The 20,045-nt window shown below is 46.7% G+C and overlaps 1 protein-coding gene across 1 annotated transcript; it reads left to right on the forward strand.

The window, feature by feature from the left end:
* The first annotated feature begins 68 nt into the window (after positions 1–68).
* LOC135810562 (uncharacterized) lies at positions 69–14,313 on the forward strand. Its single transcript, XM_065324054.1, has 8 exons — positions 69–568; positions 3,769–4,477; positions 5,131–5,241; positions 5,704–6,156; positions 7,462–7,730; positions 9,593–10,301; positions 11,077–11,187; positions 13,726–14,313. Exons 1-8 carry the CDS (start codon positions 314–316, stop codon positions 14,184–14,186), a joined length of 3,078 nt encoding a protein of 1,025 aa, XP_065180126.1. The 5' UTR covers positions 69–313; the 3' UTR covers positions 14,187–14,313.
* Positions 14,314–20,045: the final 5,732 nt, after the last annotated feature.

Below are 20,045 nucleotides of genomic sequence, written 5' to 3' on the forward strand. Positions count from 1 at the left end.
GCACGTGATGATGTCTACATCATGAACGATCATTCAAGACAAGAAGCTTTTTGACAGCATCCATTTTTTGCATCTCCGGACCGTGTTGCATGCAGCGTTGTTGTTCAATGTTGTCCAGTTTTGACGAGCACCTCTCGAGATCTTTCAAACGGGGTTTGCTCTTTGCGGATCAACTAAAACAATGTACACAGCTAGCCTAGTGCACTGTTGTTTTCCACTGGCAACAGTAACAGTAAGTGTTGCGTTTTGCAAAAAGCATGAACGAGTAGAGGCCTTGCATTGATGGTTGATATTCGAACGTGTTCGCGTTAGGATGGATGTGGTATTGCTGATCGTGACTGCTCTTGTGGTATGGATTGTTCATGGCTTAGTGCGTCTCGCTTCGGTCCATTACCGGTTGAGGTCGGTGCCCGTTCCGAGTTTTCTGGAGTACCACTGGTTGCTGGGAAACTTGCCCTCCATCATGGACCGGCAAAATGTATTCTACAACTTGATCCCGAAGATCACAGAGAAGGAACACCGAGTGAGAAGGTTTTCAATGGGCCCAACGCGATATCCACTGATAGCGGTATGTAAGTACCTAGAGTACCAAACGTCCTGTTTGATGATCAGCTGGCTTAGTTTTTCTCCACCTCTATCCTTATTACACCCCTCCCCAATTTTATTAAAATGTTTTCTATCTGCATTCGCCACCTTTTCATTGGGCAGATCTGCCCGTTTGGTTTGCGAATTAAAATAAACACAACAACAACAACAAGCAGGTGCGTCGCACCGACTTTGGAGGTGGGGCGGCCATGGAAGGGGGTCCGGGGGTTGTCCACCGGGAAAAAAATTCAAAAATTGAAGCCAATTGCAAGCATTTCCGAGCATTTGGTGCCATTTCAGTGTACGGAAACTACAACGAAAGACTTTTTGATTCTGCAAAAAACCAAGAAGATGCTACGATCGGGGACAAACATTACCCTCCCTCGGGAAAAAAATTCAAAAATTGAAGCCAATTGCAAGCATTCCCAGGCATTTGGTGCCATTTCAGTGTACATGGACTTTTGATTCTGCAACAAACCACGATCGGGGACAAGGATATGCCACCTTTGCGCTGAGATCATCACACTTTGTTGCAGTGTGCTCAAAAAAAAAAAAAACGGCCAAAAAGTGGGGCGGCCATGGCCGCCCCGGCCGGTGCGGTTCCGACGCCCTTGCAAGTAGAAGTTAGTTAGTTAGACAGTGAAACTAACTAGTACCGGTAACTTGAAGTCGTTTAGTGGCACATTAGCCTATTATAATAGGGTAAAGCCACAGCACGGAGGCAAAAAAAGGAACGGAATGAGACTTTTCCAAAATTGTTTTTTTGCCTCCATCGGCCGCAGCTTTACACCAATGGCTATCAATAGCAAAGAAGACCTCAAGCCTCTGCCTAATGTGCCGATTCAGGAATAGGGACCTTTCGCATTTGCTACGAATTGAATGCGAAACGAAAGTTTGATTCGGCTCGCAATCATTTCGTTGAACACAGATTCAGGTTTCGCAAGTCGTCATGCAAATGTGCATGGCAACTACGAATACAGCCGGTAGCTTGGCGTACGCAGATGTTTACACGCACACGTGCATGGATCATGGAATCAAGGGAAAAAATGTGTACCTGGCAAAACATGTGTACCTGGCCAAATAAATGTGTACCTGACAGATTCGGAGCGCGCCACAAATGAAGAGGCTTCCATTCGTGAAAACGAGCTCTCCGCAGGGACTCTGACGAATCCTCGAACCCAGGTGACGAATCAGCATTCGTTTCGTATCCGTACGCGTGGTGCGTCCCTAATGTCTCAATCTCGCCACCAACAAGCAACTCTGGTTAATGATCATCGACAGATGCATGACCCCCATATGATGAATTTTGTTTATGCGGGCAATATGCGACCTCGATGTTTATAATAAGATGGTCGGTCGGGTTACCCGAAACAACGAATTAATTCTGGGTGGTCTCATAGGAAACGTGAGAGGGTTTGGAGGAAAATAGGGCCGAAAAGAACTCCACCTACCCCAGAAGCATTACAAATCAAGGACCTTACGCAGGATAGCTGCCGAGCCAAGGAGAGCATTTTTTTGCAATTCTGCCACAGAGCAGTAGCTGGTGATACCGATGGTGTCAAGGTATCCTGACGACTATAATTATGGAAACAGTGCCTTTATTAATTTACGGAATCAAGTAGTATGCTTCACTGTCCGAAGAGTGTTCAATACCCATATAGGGTAGAGCCTTGTACCCAAGAGAGATCGGAAGCTGTGTTGCAACTCTGAGTTTCACGTATTACTACGCGGCCTGATGAGCGTAGTAATACGTGAAACTCAGAGTTGCGACACAGCTTCCAATCTCTCTTGTTTTATTATTAATTTATTATTTATCCATAGGTCGTCTTGAATGATAAATTGTCACATGCATGTAGCAGCATAGGCGGAGGTTAACCGACAAACTAATAGTTGTTAAAAGGTAGTCCAGGGGTTTGTGTGCAAATAGGCGGCACGGAGACAGGATCTTTAATGACTTTTTAATTACCGTACTATCTCTATTATAAGCACGGTCCTTTATTTTTTCAATGTACCTCCGCCCCGTGCTATTATTGGAGACGTTCCTTTATTGGAGACTGTTCCATTATTATTTCAACCTCATTTCAGAGGCATGTTGCCATGCCAAATTCATGTCAGACACACACATTTCAGGGTTTTTTTTCCGCCGGTACAGATAACGAATTTACACAGTGTGCTTATAATGGAGACTGAGCACTTTTTTTTTTTAATGCCGCCCCAAGGTATTCTATTATTGGAGACGTGCTATTATTGGAGACCGTGCTTATATTAGAGATAATACGGTAGTTCTTCTCGTTGCCATAATAATTTGCGTGCATTTCACCTGTTGCGTGTCCAAGATGTCTTCTCGAGGGACCTTGCCCGTGTGGTCCATGTATACAGGTGATCTCCTTATCCAGGGTCTTTTGGCTAGAAATAGCGTCTCTTCAGGTTCTAATCTAGGTTCTGTGGCCCTCAGGGTCAGGTGGTCGCATTATCAGCGGAGTGGTCGCCTTGATAGGGTTTTACTGCACATGTAGTCTGCCTGTGTATGGTGGTGGTCGCCTTGATAGGGTTTTACTGCACGTGTAGTCTGCCTGTGTATGGTGGTGGTCGCCTTGATAGGGTTTTACTGCACATGTAGTCTGCCTGTGTATGGTGGTGGTCGCCTTGATAGGGTTTTACTGCACATGTAGTCTGCCTGTGTATGGTGGTGGTCGCCTTGATAGGGTTTTACTGCACATGTAGTCTGCAGGCTGTGTATGGTGGTGGTCGCCTTGATAGGGTTTTACTGCACATGTAGTCTGCCTGTGTATGGTGGTGGTCGCCTTGATAGGGTTTTACTGCACATGTAGTCTGCCTGTGTATGGTGGTGGTCGCCTTGATAGGGTTTTACTGCACGTGTAGTCTGCCTGTGTATGGTGGTGGTCGCCTTGATAGGGTTTTACTGCACATGTAGTCTGCCTGTGTATGGTGGTGGTCTGCCTGTGTATGGTGGTGGTCTGCCTGTGTATGGTGGTAGTCTGCCTGTGTATGGTGGTAGTCTGCCTGTGTATGGTGGTGGTCTGCCTGTGTATGGTGGTGGTCTGCCTGTGTATGGTGGTGGTCGGCGGATTTAATTTTAAAATAGGCTTGATACGTTCCTGGAGTTAACACACATCTGTTGCCATGGACTAAGTTCTGAATATGATTTTTGTCAACTGCTAGGTGGGACACCCCGAGACAATGGCTGTGATTCTGAAGTCATCGCATCCCAAGAATATGTTCATCTACTCTCTCCTTCTACCGTTCATTGGGAATGGACTCCTCGTGAGCAGTGGCAAGAAATGGGCGAGAGACCGTCGACTGCTGACCAACGCATTTCACTTCAACATCCTACAGGAGTACACACCGTTGCTGCATGACTCCTGTCAGGTACTGCTGGAGAAACTTGCACGGCATGCTGGTGATGGTGAGACGCAGGACAAGGCGTTTGATTTCTCGCGCGCATGCTGTTTGCTGACTCTGGACGTGATGCTGCGCTGCACAATGGGCTACGAGTCAAACTGCCAGCGGAAAGATTCAGAATATACCAGCAGGGTACAGGAGATCACCCAGCTCTTGTTCACACGCGGTACCACTGCCGGCATGTTTCTACCGGACTTTCTCTACAACATGACCGCTGACGGGCGTGCGCTCCGTAGACTCTGCAACGCTTGCCACGGATTCACAAGGAATATCATTCAGAACAGGAGAAAGGAGCTGGTGGAGTCAGGTGCAATGACCGAAGCCGTAGACAGCAGCGAGAGAACGCTGAACAATATTCGCAAGGGACGCACCAGTTTTGTCGACATCCTCTTGATGGTGAGAGATGAGGATGGTTCTGGACTGACAAACGCTGAGATCCGCGATCAAGTCGACACATTTCTCTTTGAGGGTGAGCAAAAATTGATGTGAATGGTTGTGAATCTAGCCAGGGGCCATCATATAATGCATCTATTCACAGTACAAGTACATTTGGGTTTCACGAGACGGATGTAGATATAGTTCAATGGTTCTTTAGGGTTGAATTTTAAATACCTAAATGGACGATCACTTATTGGTGGAATTGGACTGATGAAGTACTCCGTGTCAAACAAAATCATGATGAGGAGGACTAAGATAGTAAATCAATGCTATAGTTCCTGTTTTGGCTTCAAGCCGTCAGAAGCAGTTTCAGAATGGTCAGGCCGTTCCCAGATCGAAACACACCGAGAGCAAGAAAGACTGTACATGTATTTCGTACTCTACAGTCCATTTCAAAACTATAGACGCGTACCTAGGCAAAAACCGTTATGCCAGCATCTATACCACATAAAATCTGCGATCACTTCGTGCATACATTTTTCCGAATTGGGCGTCTGTTATCCAATCGTTTAGAAACTATATGAGCGTAATTGTGGAGCGGACCTGAGCAATATTCCGAAAACTGTTCTCAAAAAGTTCCAGCCAAATTTGAAATACTTCAAAAACACTGCGCGTCTATAGTTTTGAAATGGACTAGTTGTATCTTCTTCTTTCTGTACTGTACACAATGTCATGTTCTTCCAGGTCATGACACAACGTCCAGTGGTATGCAATGGATGTTCTACTTCCTCGCCAAGCATCCGGACATTCAGGAACGCTGCAGACAAGAAGCCATGGAGTTCTCGCAGTCAGATGGTAAAGTTTTATCCAATCTGCTATCCACAACCCATGTTTGGTTTGTTGATGTAGCTGTGATCCTGGACTATGTTTAATATGCACTCACTGTGACTTAGCGTAGGCGGCGAATGGGAAATCATTCGCCTATTCAAAGCGGCAATACTGTTGGAAAATGTGGCGATGAGGAATTACGACACAGGTCAGCATTGTGGTGAGAAATAGTGTTTGACTACTGCCTCTTGCACTTGGCGTCTCTGTTTTTAGCGCACAGTGCTGTCTGACTCCAAAGAGCCGTAGCCTAGGTACTTCTTACCTTCATGCTTAGTTTACTTGTAGTGGAGGTACCAGGTACTGATTCCAGTGTACATGTACTGTACTGGATGAGTTTCGGTCTGTGCGATCTCGACACTCGACAGTACAGTATTGCAGGTTGGCTCAGGAACGGCATGTGTTTGTGTCACCTCTTTCTGTGCACTGCAGGGTTTGTATCACACAGCGACTTGACCCAGCTGACTTACATCACACAGTGCATCAAGGAGAGTCTGCGTATGTGCTGTCCAGTGGTGTTCATTGAGAGAGCCTTGACTGAAGATACTGACATTGATGGGTACACCATTCCGAAAGGTGTGGCGGTTAATATTGACATCTTTAGCATCCACCACAATCATACGTTCTATCCCGACCCATACGTGTTTGACCCTGATCGTTTCTCCGAGGAGAATGTCAAAGTCCGACACCCTCTAGCCTTCATCCCATTCTCTGCTGGCCCCCGTAACTGCATCGGGCAGGTTTTGGCTATGAACGAGCTGCGTCTAACACTGGCTGGAGTGTTGATGCGATTCCAGTTGTCGCTTGATCCCAGTCTCCCGGAACCACTGTTTGATGATGCTATTGTGATGCGGGCAAAGAATGGCATCAACTTGCTCATCAAGAGTATCTGAAGAATTTCAATTCTTCAGAAACTCTTGACGAGCTAAAATTCTTGATCTCTTTTCAATATTGACCTAGTCAGCACAGTCCCTGTGATGTCATGTATTTCTTGACATAAAGAGATATCCGATTTAGATTTCATTGCTTGAGCGAGGTGATCCGTTATCCGTAAAGTATAGTATGAATTATTTTTGTGACGAAGAATGCTAAAAATTCCATGACATTTGTAGTCTATTATACAAACTTTTTTCAACTGCCATGTGGCGGCCAAGCCTTTTTCTATTTATATTAGGAATTTCAAATTGTTTGAACATGGACCTAGATAGAAACCTGACTATAAACAACTTTGTAGGGCCTCAGTAGTAGATGACTGGTATAGAGGTCACAATTACATCAATTCATCAGTTGAGAAGCCCTGTGTAGCTAGCTGCAGAGCAGCTATGCACTAGCTTGTAAAAAAAGAAATCGCCAAATTAGCGCCCATGGGCGAATACACTGGATCACCCCCATGGCATCACTTACATAACCTCTTTATTATTATTATGCTGCAGACTCTTAGGTGCGATGCATTGAAGATATCACGGTAACCTCACCGTCTATAGTTGATTGGTTGATGTTATGCTTATTCCTTGCGAATGTGGAGGTTATAATCACATGACGGCGACTGTGCTTCCTAGGCCACCTTGCATTCCTCTCATTAAATTTTAGTTACTTACATGGGCCTTCGCATTTTCCGCATTCGCCCATTCGATGGGTAAGTCAAAAGATCCAGTGTATCCATGTGTGTGTGCGTGCGTGCGTGTGTTCGTGTGTGTGTGTGTGTGTGTGTGTGTGTGTGCGCGCGCGCGTGTGTGTGTGTGTGTGTGTTCAGCTGTGACAGTATCTAGCTGACCCAGGCGTATGTCACTATGTCAAACAAGTCGGTCTTCGGTGCCGGCGATTCCTGAGCGTGCATATCCCGGCATGATCTGATGGACAGACTCCTTATTTACACAGAACCACTGCTGCTGTCAGACTGAGACTGTCCTGGACCTTGGGCTTATACTCGAGGACTGACTGTACCTAAGTCCTTGTTGTCACTACTGTATACAATCACGTAGTCTGCAACTCTGCCGTCCGTGCATGTGCTCTGTGGTGTGGTGTACAATCATGTAGATCTACAAAACGTACAATGATTATTCGTTATGAGATTGGCAACAGTGAATTCCTGCCGGCCTGAAGTAGTTAGTTAGTTCCTGGGCCAGGGTAGTAGACGTACCATTTCGGCTTTCATAATAATTATCTGATTTTATGGATGCATGAGCTGAGGTGTTCGCGTGAGGATGGATGTCGTATTGCTGATCGTGACTGCTCTTGTGGTATGGATTGTTCATGGCTTAGTGCGTCTCGCTTCGGTCCATTACCGGTTGAGGTCGGTTCCTGTTTCGAGTTTTCTGGAGTACCACTGGTTGCTGGGAAACATACCCTGCGTCACGGACCGGCAAAATGTATTCTACAACTTGGTCCCGAAGATCACAGAGAACGAACACCGAGTGAGAAGGTTTTCAGTGGGTCCGACACGCTACCCGCTAATTGTAGTAAGTAGCCTTTGCAGTCTTGGAAGCCATCCGTAACAATCAATCTGCACTGCTTGAGGGAAAAGTCTGTAGCGAATTTCACTGCCAACACTTTACAGTTGAACACCAGCCCATGGCAGGAGGGCTCGAACGAGAGGCTTCCGCACTCTAACCACTAAACCCCCGTGCAGTCATTATCACAGAAAACGGGAGCAGAGTTTTCCTCACACTCAGTCGAAACCAGGGAGTCATACCCATATGGTACATGTATATACATGTACGACTCCCTGGTCGAAACTAATCTAATGACATTACACAGCAAAATGGCTTGGTTCTACTCCACTTGATGATATCAAAACACTTTTGGGCAAGACATCTAGCAGACATGTTTTTGATATTCCATGGTAATGACTATGCATATACCGGTATGTGTTCACCGAAACTCTTACACATCCACGCAGAGGGAATTTCCGAATATTAGAATATAATCTGATGTCGTTTGCATTGTCTAAAAAGTGTGATACAAGTGCGAGTTGAATGCTCATTCAGTGCATGCATCTGGTTTGGGGGGGGGGGGGGGCTCGTGAGAGCTCTGCCGAGGGGATCAATGCCCCTTGATTAATCGGCTTCTCTGAGTGGGGTTTTCCTCGCACTCGTTTTGTCAGGTAGTGCAAAAAGTATCTTGCCTTATTAGGCATCACAGCACTTCAGTATCTCCCAGTAAACAAAATCACAGTCACCACTTCCGCTGCATAGCTCGCTGAGCATCCCATTGCTTTGTAAGTTGCTAATCCCTTCCCACTTTGTGTACGTGCTCTTCATTTTCTTTTTCTCTTCTTCCGTGGTTGGTCTCACCCTCTCCTCAATTCAATTGGCTGTCTTGACATGCCACAAGGTGCAGAAATAAATAAATAAATTAAAAAAATCATGTAGGCATGGCAAGCACATCACGTCAAACAGTGATAAAAAGCAATGATAATACACAGAAATGAAGGGTGGGAGGGCAGGGACACTGGTGAGACTCAAAACTGACTGAAGAAGTAAGGAAAAGAAGCGACAATAAAGAACACACGAGATGCAATATTTGCAACTGAAAATATTTTGCGAGAAATCATTTCTCGCCTATGTCGCTGCGCGCTCGGCCGGCGAGAAATACAACTAACTTCATTCATTTCTACAAAGACAAGTTGGACTAGTACACAGCAAAACCATACAACGCCATGCAGTAAGCTACATGTATTGTATAAATAATGTACACACGTGGTGAGCTTGGCACACACCGGCCCGGATATGCCATCACAATCAACACTGAACGCGTTCTTTTAGACGGTTCATTCAAATGATGTCATCACAATCATGTGCTTTGAACGAAGTGACAAACCAGCACTTGTGATGCCACTCCATACAGAGCATGCCAAATGGTGACAAAATTGCATATTCTCTGGCCAGTCTAGAACCTGCTCTAACAATAAGGCATGGCAAGCACTAGTAGCACATAGAGCATATAGAGCACATAGAGCATAGTGAAGCATCAACATCCGGTCACAGCACTCTTTCACACACATCTTGCCATAAAAACTTTAAAAAGATCTCCGGAACCTTTAATTTTAATTTGTTTGTTTACAGATGATTGGCCAGGTGCATGAATGCTTATTGACCGTAGGCTTACGCGCACGCACACATGCACGCACGCACGCACACACACACACACACACACCACACACACACACACACACACACACACACACACCACACACACACACACACCACACACACACACACACACACACACACACACCACACACACACCAGTGCGGTCCGGGCTGTGGGTGCTTGTTGAAACTAACTGAATTTTTTCTGAATTTGTTCTGATCCACTGGCAGGTGAGCCACCCCGAGACTATCGGCACAGTCCTGAAATCATCATTCCCTAAGAACATGACCACCTACTCTCTCTTTCTACCGTTCATTGGGAATGGACTCCTCGTGAGCAGTGGCAAGAAGTGGGCGAGAGACCGCCGACTGCTGACCAACGCATTTCACTTCAACATCCTACAGGAGTACACACCGTTGCTGCATGACTCCTGTCAGGTACTGCTGGAGAAACTTGCACGGCATGTTAGTGATGCTGAGACGCAGAACAAGGCGTTTGATTTCTCACGCGCATGCTGCTTGCTGACTCTGGATGTGATGCTGCGCTGCACAATGGGCTACGAGTCGAACTGCCAACTCAAGGATTCAGCCTACACCATTGGTGTCATGGAGATCACAAAGCTGATCTTTGCTCGGGCAATGAGCCTCGCGATTCTCATGCCTAACTTCCTTTACAAAATGACCGTGGATGGGCGGAAGTTCTTTAGTCTGTGTGACATGTGCCACGATTTCTCATCCACTGTTATTGAGAAAAGACGACGGGAGCTGGAGGAGTCCGGTGCAATGGCGGAAGCAACAGAAAGAAGTGAAGACACGCTGAAGAAAATCCGCAAGGGACACACCAGTTTCGTGGACATCCTGTTGACTGTACACGATGAAGATGGCTCTGGTCTTAGCGATTCTGAGATCCGTGATCAAGTCGACACGTTCCTGTTCGAAGGTTAGCTGCAATTGGGTCATTTGTGACGTCCGTGTGTGCATTCATTTTAATGTTTTTACGAAGACACCACAGGGCCTGGTGCAGACTTAATGTTATCTAATCATCAGAGACACAAGCATAACTGCCTTTGTGCTACGAGTGTAGGTGGTCATGGAGGATGCCGTAGCCCCTAGCTGGGCTTTGTCGAAAAGCTATAGCACAGTGGTAAAGAAAGAAATTGCATTTGCTTGGCCTAAGATAGTGTTCTGTATATTGTTTGAAGACAAGGCGACGCGGAGGGATTTTACTAGCCACGCAGCAACGCACAGTTAGCTGTGAACCTGCGGTCTAGCTCCAGGCTAGTCGGGGGTCTGGTCTACTCACCCCCACCGCTTTAGGGGTTGCATCTATGGCCGTCAATCCTCGAGGGCGGTGGCATTCTTGAGGGTGCGGGAAATTCCGAACGACTGACACCGACTCGAGAACCGTATAATTTCACGTAGCTACGGTTTAGTATCAGAACCGTGATCTTATCACACACACATTGGTGGGGTATGTATAAGAGCTTGGTGCAGGTGCTGCTATACATGAGCTGACGTGTCCGTGGTCATGAAAACTTATTGTTTGCACTCCATTCTTTGTTTTGCTCGTGTGAATTTCGAAGTATTTGGAGATGGAGGTCACCCAGAGACTTTTCATTTTTTTGACTTGGTGATTTTCTATACTGTTTTTTTTTAGAGGCATTTCATAGTATATTTCCCTCTCTCTTTGTACTGCTGTACACATGTTCTTCCAGGTCATGACACAACGTCCAGTGGTATGCAATGGATGTTCTACTTCCTCGCCAAGCATCCTGACATTCAGGAACGCTGCAGACAAGAAGCCATGGAGTTCTCGCAGCCTGATGGTAAGGTACACAACCCAGGCAGGCGTCAGGGACACTTTCCGCAATCTTGACTTAGGGGCCGTCCGTAAATATCGATGTTTTTTTAGAGACGATATTGGTGCTTCTCTCCCTTGACCCCCCTCCCTCCCCCCAGAAGACGCACATGTACATCTAGATCATGGAATCAATATTTTTGGATGCTCATGAAGTGCCCAGGATGTTGAGGGTCCGGTGTAGGCGTGAAAATCCCGCCGCACTCACGCAATAGCTGCATCGCCTGGCCTGGGGGGAGCGAACCGGGTTGGCGCTGCAGTGCTCACAGACATCGTGTACTGGTGTAGCCAAAGCGGCTACGCTCGGGCTTGAATTTTTTCAAATCCTTGTTCAGACAGTGAAGACTGGAAACTCTTGTGGAGTTCGTCCGTGTTTGTTCGCACTGCCTCTACGTCTTGAAAAAGGTCTCCTGCAGGCATCGTTCGGCCGATTTCCACAATCAATAGCTCATTCTTTTGCTCTTGAAATTCGCCATGGGCGTACAGCTTCCAATTTTTGATTTTGTTCCTGTGTCGCGAGTTTTAGCTCCGCGAACGGAAGCTGGTTTCACATTTCTTGTATAGCCATTTAGACGTCCGCGTGCAGGGATCGGCGAAACTTCAGATATTTACATCGATATTTTTCTGATGCTCGAAAAGACGCACATGGCTCAAACCCCCTCCCCCCCCAGACGCACCAATATCGTCTCTAAAAAAACATCGATATTTACGGACGGCCCCTTACATTTTGCGTGTGCTGGCCATAGTTTCCGTGGTGATTTGTGACATAGGCAAAAGCGCCAGGATGCGGCAGCAGCAAAAAAAGAAGAAAAAAATCAGTGTGATCCCCTCGTCAGTGTCAGATGCTCAATGCGTAAGCTCACTTTTACATCTACCGCATGTGATGATTTGTCAAGTACAGTGAAACCTCGTTAGGAAGAACACTGATAAGACAAATGTTTGCCTAAGAAGAACTAGTATTCGTAACTCAGGGCCGGCGCCACTTGTATGGCCGGTACGGCCATGGCCGTACCAACTTCCCAAAAAGTCGGTCCACGTGGAACGTCCAAAGCCGAGGAGAAAAAGTTTCGATTTATGATTTTGTACAGGGAGGCGCCCAGAGTGCAGGATTTGCCGTCTAAATTCCAAAAACTTTCTTGGGGAGGATCCCCCCTTAAAGATGCCCCTTCGGCCCCACCACTCCGCGGAAGCTGCCTCCGGCCCTGTAACTGTATCGGATAAAACCCTGTGTATTCACTGGGTAAAACATATGGATAAGAAGAACTCCCGTTATTGCGGCGAACAAATATCATCGGTCCCTTGATGTTCGTCCTAAAGAGGTTTGACTGTAGCAGCAATCGAGTGAGCTTCATGAGTAGCAGCAATTACTTCATCTTCATGTGCACATTATTCTTTCTCTTCCTCAAGGTCTCTTTGCTGCAGATCGCGATTACGAATAGTTTGCCAAATTTTTGGCCGTGGCCCATCATAAGGGTGACATGTTTTGGGCACGGCCCACGGCCCATTTTTAAAGTGACGTCTTAAAGTGACGTCTGCAGTTTCGATCTCTTCTCATTGAGTACTGTTGAGTCCGAAGAAGGACGACTGACGACATCTTCTCCAGACAGTACAACGGACAACGGACAGAAGTTATTGGGAACGACATTATTATAGACGACGAGACAAGAGACCAAGACGAACGAAACGACTACATCAAGTTGAAGAGTGAGAAAGAGATTATTTGAAGAGAGCCAGATTATTGAAGAGACAACGCAATATAAAGGGCCTGGGTAGCTATGGCAAACATGGGCGCGCAAGTAGCTACCCAGGCCAACGAAACGAAAGGTGAGTATGACGTAGTACGTCAAGTCTTGTGTAAAGGCTGCACTTACTTTATAGAACTGCCGCACTTTTAGAAACATCAAATCGCACATACATGTAAGCCGCACTTGTATAGAAACCATGGCCTCAAAACGCGACATTACGCTCACTCCCAGCCTGTTAGGGCTAGGCTACACGGTAGTGCTGAAAGGATCTCACCGGGTACTCGTTAGCTGGCTTGCCAGAAACTAGGCTCGTTTCCACTAACAAGCACCGCATACAACACGGCGTACACATGGCAAGTACTGTCAGTGCAACTAATGAGCTCTCCGTTCGAGCAAAAGTCACGCTTAGTCGTTGGGAAGTTTTTCCCCGCAATGCAGCGAAGAACAAGGCTACTTGCGATCTTTGCAAAACGGTCTAGGCTGCTCAACGACGGCACTGAAAAGACATCTCGACACCAAATAGTCGTTCGAAGTGAAGCCAGTCGAAAGCAGCAGCAATCCCAGCGTTAGCGGTGACAATTTGAAGCACTTGTCAATTAGAGGAAGTCCAAAAAAATTATTTTTTCCCCCATAAAGTCATATGATCATATAAGCCGCGGCTTTTATACACGACTTTACGCTATATAAAATTTTACGGTATATCCAATGGCCTTATGTGTTCACCTGCAAACAGCCAGATTTGTATTTTTCATGTGTTTCAGGGTTTGTGTCACACTGCGACTTGACCAAGCTGACCTATATCACACAGTGCATCAAGGAGAGTCTACGTATGTGCTGTCCAGTGGTGTACATTGAGAGAGCCTTGACTGAAGATACCGACATTGACGGGTACACCATTCCGAAAGGTGTGGCGATTAATATTGACATATTTGGCCTCCATCACAATCGTACTTTCTATCCCGACCCGTACGTGTTTGACCCTGATCGTTTCTCCGAGGAGAATGTCAAAGACAGACACCCTCTAGCCTTTATCCCATTCTCTGCTGGCCCCCGTAACTGCATCGGGCAGGTTTTGGCTATGAACGAGTTGCGCCTCACACTGTCTGGAGTGTTGATGCGATTCCAGTTGACGGTTGATCCCAGTCTCCCGGAGCCACTGTTCAATGATGCTATTGTCATGCGGGCAAAGAATGGCATTAACTTGCTCATCAAGAGTATCTGAAGAAATTGATTCTTGATCTTTTTCAATATTGACCCAGTCAACGCAGTCCCTGTGATGTCATGTATTTCTTGACACATACAGATATCCAATTTAGATTTCATTGCTTGAACGAGGTGATCCGTAAATTTTTGGTCTGGATTATTTTTGTGGTGAAGAAGGCCATGATTAGATTCCATGTTATCACTCTCTTATTATTATTGACCGCAACAGAAACCTGTGATCTCTAAGCGGTCAAATATCAGCATCTATTACATGTCGTGTGAGGGTTGTCTGTATTACAACCAATCAACACCTTCCGCAAGCGTGCTGTATTTCTCGGCATTGCCCGCTCAGGCGATCAATAACTTTCAGCCCGCTGAATCCGATCACTCTGCGCATGCCCATTCGTCAGTTGAGTCCTTCACTTCTCCGGAGCAGGTTGTCATTTTGGTGTGATCGATAGTAGATGGACAAAATCGCCATCAGACACACCGATCAACAAAAAGAAGCAACAGGCTCGAAAAAACGTGGGACTCTACTGGCGACGAGCATGTACAGAATAATCGGATTCAACGGTCCCGCAAAAAAGTTACTGCCTACCTGCACGGACTTGTCTGTTCCAGTCTCCCAAGTTTGGACCGGCATTGATGATGTGAGTCGGCCTTCGTCGACCATGCAACTATCCGAAGAGCTGGATCATCGCACGTGCATGCACCTTGAAAACAAACGGAAGGTAGAATGAAAGCTACATTAGAGAGGTTTAAAGTTTCAGGTAAAATTCTTACGTCCGTGAACTTTTAAGTCAAAAATTCAAAAAACCTCGTGCACCTGAAATTTGACGTGTTTTTACGTGAGTTGACTGTCCCGCGCCCGATAAACCCTAGGGTTTATCGGGTGTTGGCGGCCGTCGTGAGTTCCCTTCGGGAACGGATACGATAATTTACTTTTTTTTTTTTTTTTACTGTCCCGCACGGAAGTTCGTGACGTGGGTTTTTGGAAGTTTCGCTTGGTCATCCCGATCGAATTTGTGTGAGTTGCCGTAGTTTTATTGAGTTTGTTGGAAGATTTGATATTTGTGTGACCTAAACCCGAATCCTGCCAAGCAAAATTTCACGTCACGTCGCACGTGTAACTTAACCTCTAAAATTTACACGTAAAGTGAGATTTTCACCGCGCTTTGAAAAAGGCAAAAAACGTGTAACTTACTTAACCTCTCTATTGTAAAACAATTGTTTCCAGTCTTGGACGTAGCCGGCATCGCACAACAAGAAAAGTAATGGTGAAGAAATCAAAAATAAACACAAAAATTCTCAAAGCCTCAAACGACGTCCATTTCTCCACGAACTCCAAACCAAGTCAAACAGGATCCAGGTCGAAGAGGTGCAAGAAGAGGACCTGCAATGCTGATCTGTACTCCATAGAACGTGGGTGTAAAGCATGCACGCCATTTCCCATCAAGCTGTATCATAAAAATTAATGCAGGTGTGCGATGTACATCAGAAGTACCATAAGAGAGAGAGTACACTATTATACTAGCCCTTGGCGGATAATCGGCTCGAAAAATTGGCAAATTCCGCTCAAAAAGCAGTGAAATTGGCAAAACCATACAAATCTCATGGCAGGAACTTCCTTGAATTCTGCTCCAGTCTTTATCTACATACATGTACCGTATCCCCCCCCCCCCCCCAATACATGTACAGCACTTTTATTTTTTCGAAGGTGGTTTTAGACATGTACTACTGTAGGAGACTGTACTAGTATTTTGATGCGTATATTTTTACTTGTATTGTTTCTGGAAAGAGTGACTGCCTGGCCCGGGTACGGTGGCAAACAACTCGTGATAATGATACTGCAGGGCTGTAAATCCAATCATGGTAAGAAACAGTGTACAACTTGAAGACACAAAGCCTGATGATAAACGGGTAAGAAAAACGAAGTATACAAGTAAGGTGAACCCTGGCACTGTACCTGTATCCCAGCAATGCCCATCACATCATACCGGCATGTACTATCATTAGAGACGTGTCCTTTTATATTTATTTTTTGATCCACACTCAACATGTACAATGTACTACAATTGAAGACGTATCAGTATCGGAGACGTGTACGTTTAATGGGGAAAATACGGTACCAAACGTGCACGAAATATACCAGGAAAGGTGCCAAACTCTGCCAATTATTTCTGTCGGCATTATCCGCCAAGGCTCGCCTTGTACACGCTGCACTGGTATTGACAAGGGAGTCTGAAAATGAGAAACTTCACATTAACTCAAATATTGGACATATCAAACATTGATCTGATTTTGAAAAGAAAGAATTTGGTCGAGTAGGGTGGTGATACAGTAGTCGCGCGCTGAAGAACGTTGAGCCCAAGAACGTCTAGCCTGAAATGCTATGAACGCCACAGTCTAAAGTTATGAACGGCGGCATTGGTTTTCCGGTAGCTTTTGGGATAGATATGATCCAGTACGAATTGTCTACAAGAATGCAGGCAGATTGCGCAACAAAATAAGAACGCCTCTGGCTAACCCCTTGGTTCTAGGACGCGTGACTATGCTGTAGCCTAGTGTAGGCAATTGGAAAATGTGTGTAGCAGTTTCAAATCCTATTCTCTGTCTCACATCTCAACATATTTAGGAATAGCAGAGTGACATGTACCCAGTAAGTCAAATCTGAGAAGGAATTTCACTGAAAAACAAGTGTAGGTCAACGCGACTGAAGAATTCCGTGATAGATACTCTAAGATGGCAATGAATCGCGAGTGAAGGAAAATAATTGGCTGTGCTCGGATACGCGAAACTTAAATCGGTAAAGAAAACAGATTTGTCAACGGTGCAGGTAGAATACAATTTCAAGAACTGATCATCTCAGCAATCAACAGCAAGCGGATAAAGAAAATATTAGTATTTTTAAAAAGTACGTTGAGTTCATGGTTGCAGAATGGGGAAGAGGAAAGAGAAATGGCGACAGCACCGGATGTGCATTATACGAGAGCATTCGTTTGCGGGTCCTACACGGGTCCTACACGGGTCTTACACGCTGGCTAGCTTGCCCAAGAACTGATGTTGGATCACATGTACGCGTAGATCAGTACCAGCAGTCATGGATACTATACCAGGCGTCACTTCTCTCTCTCTCGGTGATGGCTGTATCAAAATTTGTATCAGGCAATCCTCACCAAATGCGACACGTTATTGCCCAAAGAAAGGGATCATTGTCGTATGTTGAGTACAAGTAGTTCATGGTGTGCTAACGGAACAACAGGATGAACACAGTTGAGTGGGTGGCAGCTGTTCTGTTCACTCATACCAAACAACAGTTGGTCCTGATTGCAGGATAGTGGCGGTGCATCAAAGCCTTTCAGTTTCATCAGATTCTTGACAGACAGAGGAGTCCACGCTGGGTCGTATTACGGCTCTGCTTCGCTCGGAGAAGTTCAGCGCGGTCCAGGCGAATCCACTGATGTCCACGACTGCGTATTGGCACTGGCTCAGGAGAAAGTGGTCCAGGTATGCCCGCTCCTCTGCCAACTCCAGTTGTGAGTAGAGCTCAGGACTGAATGCGAGTGAGAAGTGGATCTTGTCTATGTGTAACATGGGTCCGAACGATTCAGTAGACAAAACTGGCGTCTTGCCAATATGTTTCTGGGCTTCTGGGATGAGCTCTTGATGATCCGCCACAACCAGGTACGCTGAAGGTTTCTGGATATTTGCCAAGCCGGAGTGCAGTGAGGTTCTCAGAGATTGGTCGGAGAATCTCCTGGCGCATTGGTACATCTTTTGACGGACATGCAGATCAGTGCGGTACTTGTCCGCAACTTGGTAACCTTCAGGCCCAACAGGACCGCCCGCACGCAGATGTATACACACGGAGCTGCTGGGTTGCCAGGCTGTCGCATCACTAAACGCTCGCGACAACGATCGCAGGAAAGGACTGGGCTTGAACAGATAGCCAAATGTTGATGTCCACACTTGCCTGCTAAACGTCATGTTGAGCTTGCGGAACATGTTGACGACACAGGAGTGATGATGGGTAGTAGAGAAACGGACTACTTTTTTGCCCTCCGCATCTTTGTGTGCCAGGTAGTTCTGCATGCATTCACACTTGTTGTCTACGTTGCGGTCGAAGTGCGGTAGTTGCTGGTCGTTCATATCCTGCAGCAGCTCGTCTGTGGTCTGAACGTCCTTCACCAGCCGTGAGGTCAGACGTGACTTTGCATCTGAGGGCATGCAAATGACGTAGTGCATGTGATCTCCGCTGCTGCGCTGACTGGCGGGGAGAGTCCAGTTGAGGGTTTCCGCTGGAAGCCAGAACGTCTCCAGTGCTCGGTCGGTGGGTCGTCTGGAATCAATGAAGAAGGCGGTTCTGCGCACAACGCTCAGCCAGTACGTTAACAGCATGCCTCTAGCACGGTCTGCTAGCCCGCCACATTTCTCATTTCTCTTTCCTGTACACGTGTAGATCAGCACACCATTGCCTGGCCACTTTGCTAATGCCCAGCGTTGGCACGCTGCCTGTGTTTCCTGCGCCTGTTCGACGGTACGGAACGGCTTCAAACAGCCCCTTCTCCAATGCTGCCAGAGGTCAGCATTCTGCGGGAGTTCCTCTGCAGTGGCTGCTGGTAATGCCTGGAGTTGGAGTGAGTGATCATCTTGCAATTCACCACTGGTTGCGTCGTGGCGGCGCTCCACCTGCAAACCTACACGAGCACTGGATCCGACTAGGTACTGGGATTCACTGTCGACTGAATCAAGCAGTCTGTCCTGTTTCACATTCTCCCTTTCCGTATCGTGCTTGTCCATGTCGTGTTGTCGAATATTCAACAGCAGGCGGGAAGATGATCCTGCAGTGTGCTCGCCTGTTATGGTGCCACGCAGCATGCCCCTACCCCGGACGATCACCAGGCATATTAGAGCCGAGGAGACCAGGCAATGGACTAACACCGCCTTACTGATATTGATCTGCGCACGCATGGTGTTACGGATTACACCGTTAGGTGCGACGATTGGGGTCACCAGTCACAGTGCTTGTCTCGGCACACTATTGAATTACAGGCTACCTTCAGGCTTCTCAGACTCCTCACAAGGGTTGAGCTCGGATTGCTGCCCATTTGTCTCCTTCTGCGAAATCAGAACGTACTAGTGTAGCAAGGGACAAATTTCTATTTCGATCTCACTCCTGCTGCTGTCACTATGGATGGCTGTAGCGACAATGGGTTTTAGTTATAAAACAGCGCACAGAAAGCAGCCGTATTCCATTCTGCTCCGTCTGCAGCAGTGCCACAGACTAGGCTGAATGGTGCGAAATGCTGTAGTATATGTTAGCAGACGTCACTGGTCGTACTAAACTGGGGAGAGCCGGAGATGTGTCCAAGTCGAGGCTTACGACAGTGCGCCGCAGCCCACCCAGGAGAAGCTCCTAGTGCAACTGCATGCGCTGAAGGCTGAATCTATCAGAGAACAGAACGTTGCTTTGTTGTTGTTGTTGTGTTTAGGTTTTATCAGCTCAATTCGGCAAACATGCCGAGCTAACGTGTTACTTGACGTGGAGTCGATTTTCGGGCTACATGCAGCGCAGCACAGGACTATCTGATCTGCAGATTCGTCGCGGAGATCTCGGGCGAAAGTCTCCTAGCCGCTCTGACCTGTCTAGCGCTGCAAACACCAGCCCTCTGCAGGCCCGAAATGACCATTCAACTGCTGAGTGAGTGGAAACGAGTAATTCCGTGAGCCAATCTCCAAATCAGCCGTTCCAGCATCGACCGTTGCACTCTGAGAGAGATGAATCCAGTCCTTCAGCACACCGCTTCGGGATGGTATCCTCAAACGATTTCCACTTGTTGGACAAATCAAAACTGATCCAGGGAGGACAAGGCCCCGG

The sequence above is a fragment of the Sycon ciliatum genome, chromosome 2 (assembly GCF_964019385.1).
Source record: "Sycon ciliatum chromosome 2, ocSycCili1.1, whole genome shotgun sequence".
NCBI lineage: Eukaryota > Metazoa > Porifera > Calcarea > Leucosolenida > Sycettidae > Sycon > Sycon ciliatum.

Coding starts and splice junctions, on each gene's coding strand:
- LOC135810562 (XM_065324054.1), top strand. CDS start 314: ATGGATGTGGTATTGCTGATCGTGACTGCTCTTGTGGTATGGATTGTT. Junction 4,478..5,130: donor CGACACATTTCTCTTTGAGG/GTGAGCAAAAAT, acceptor ATGTTCTTCCAG/GTCATGACACAACGTCCAGT. Junction 11,188..13,725: donor GGAGTTCTCGCAGCCTGATG/GTAAGGTACACA, acceptor CATGTGTTTCAG/GGTTTGTGTCACACTGCGAC.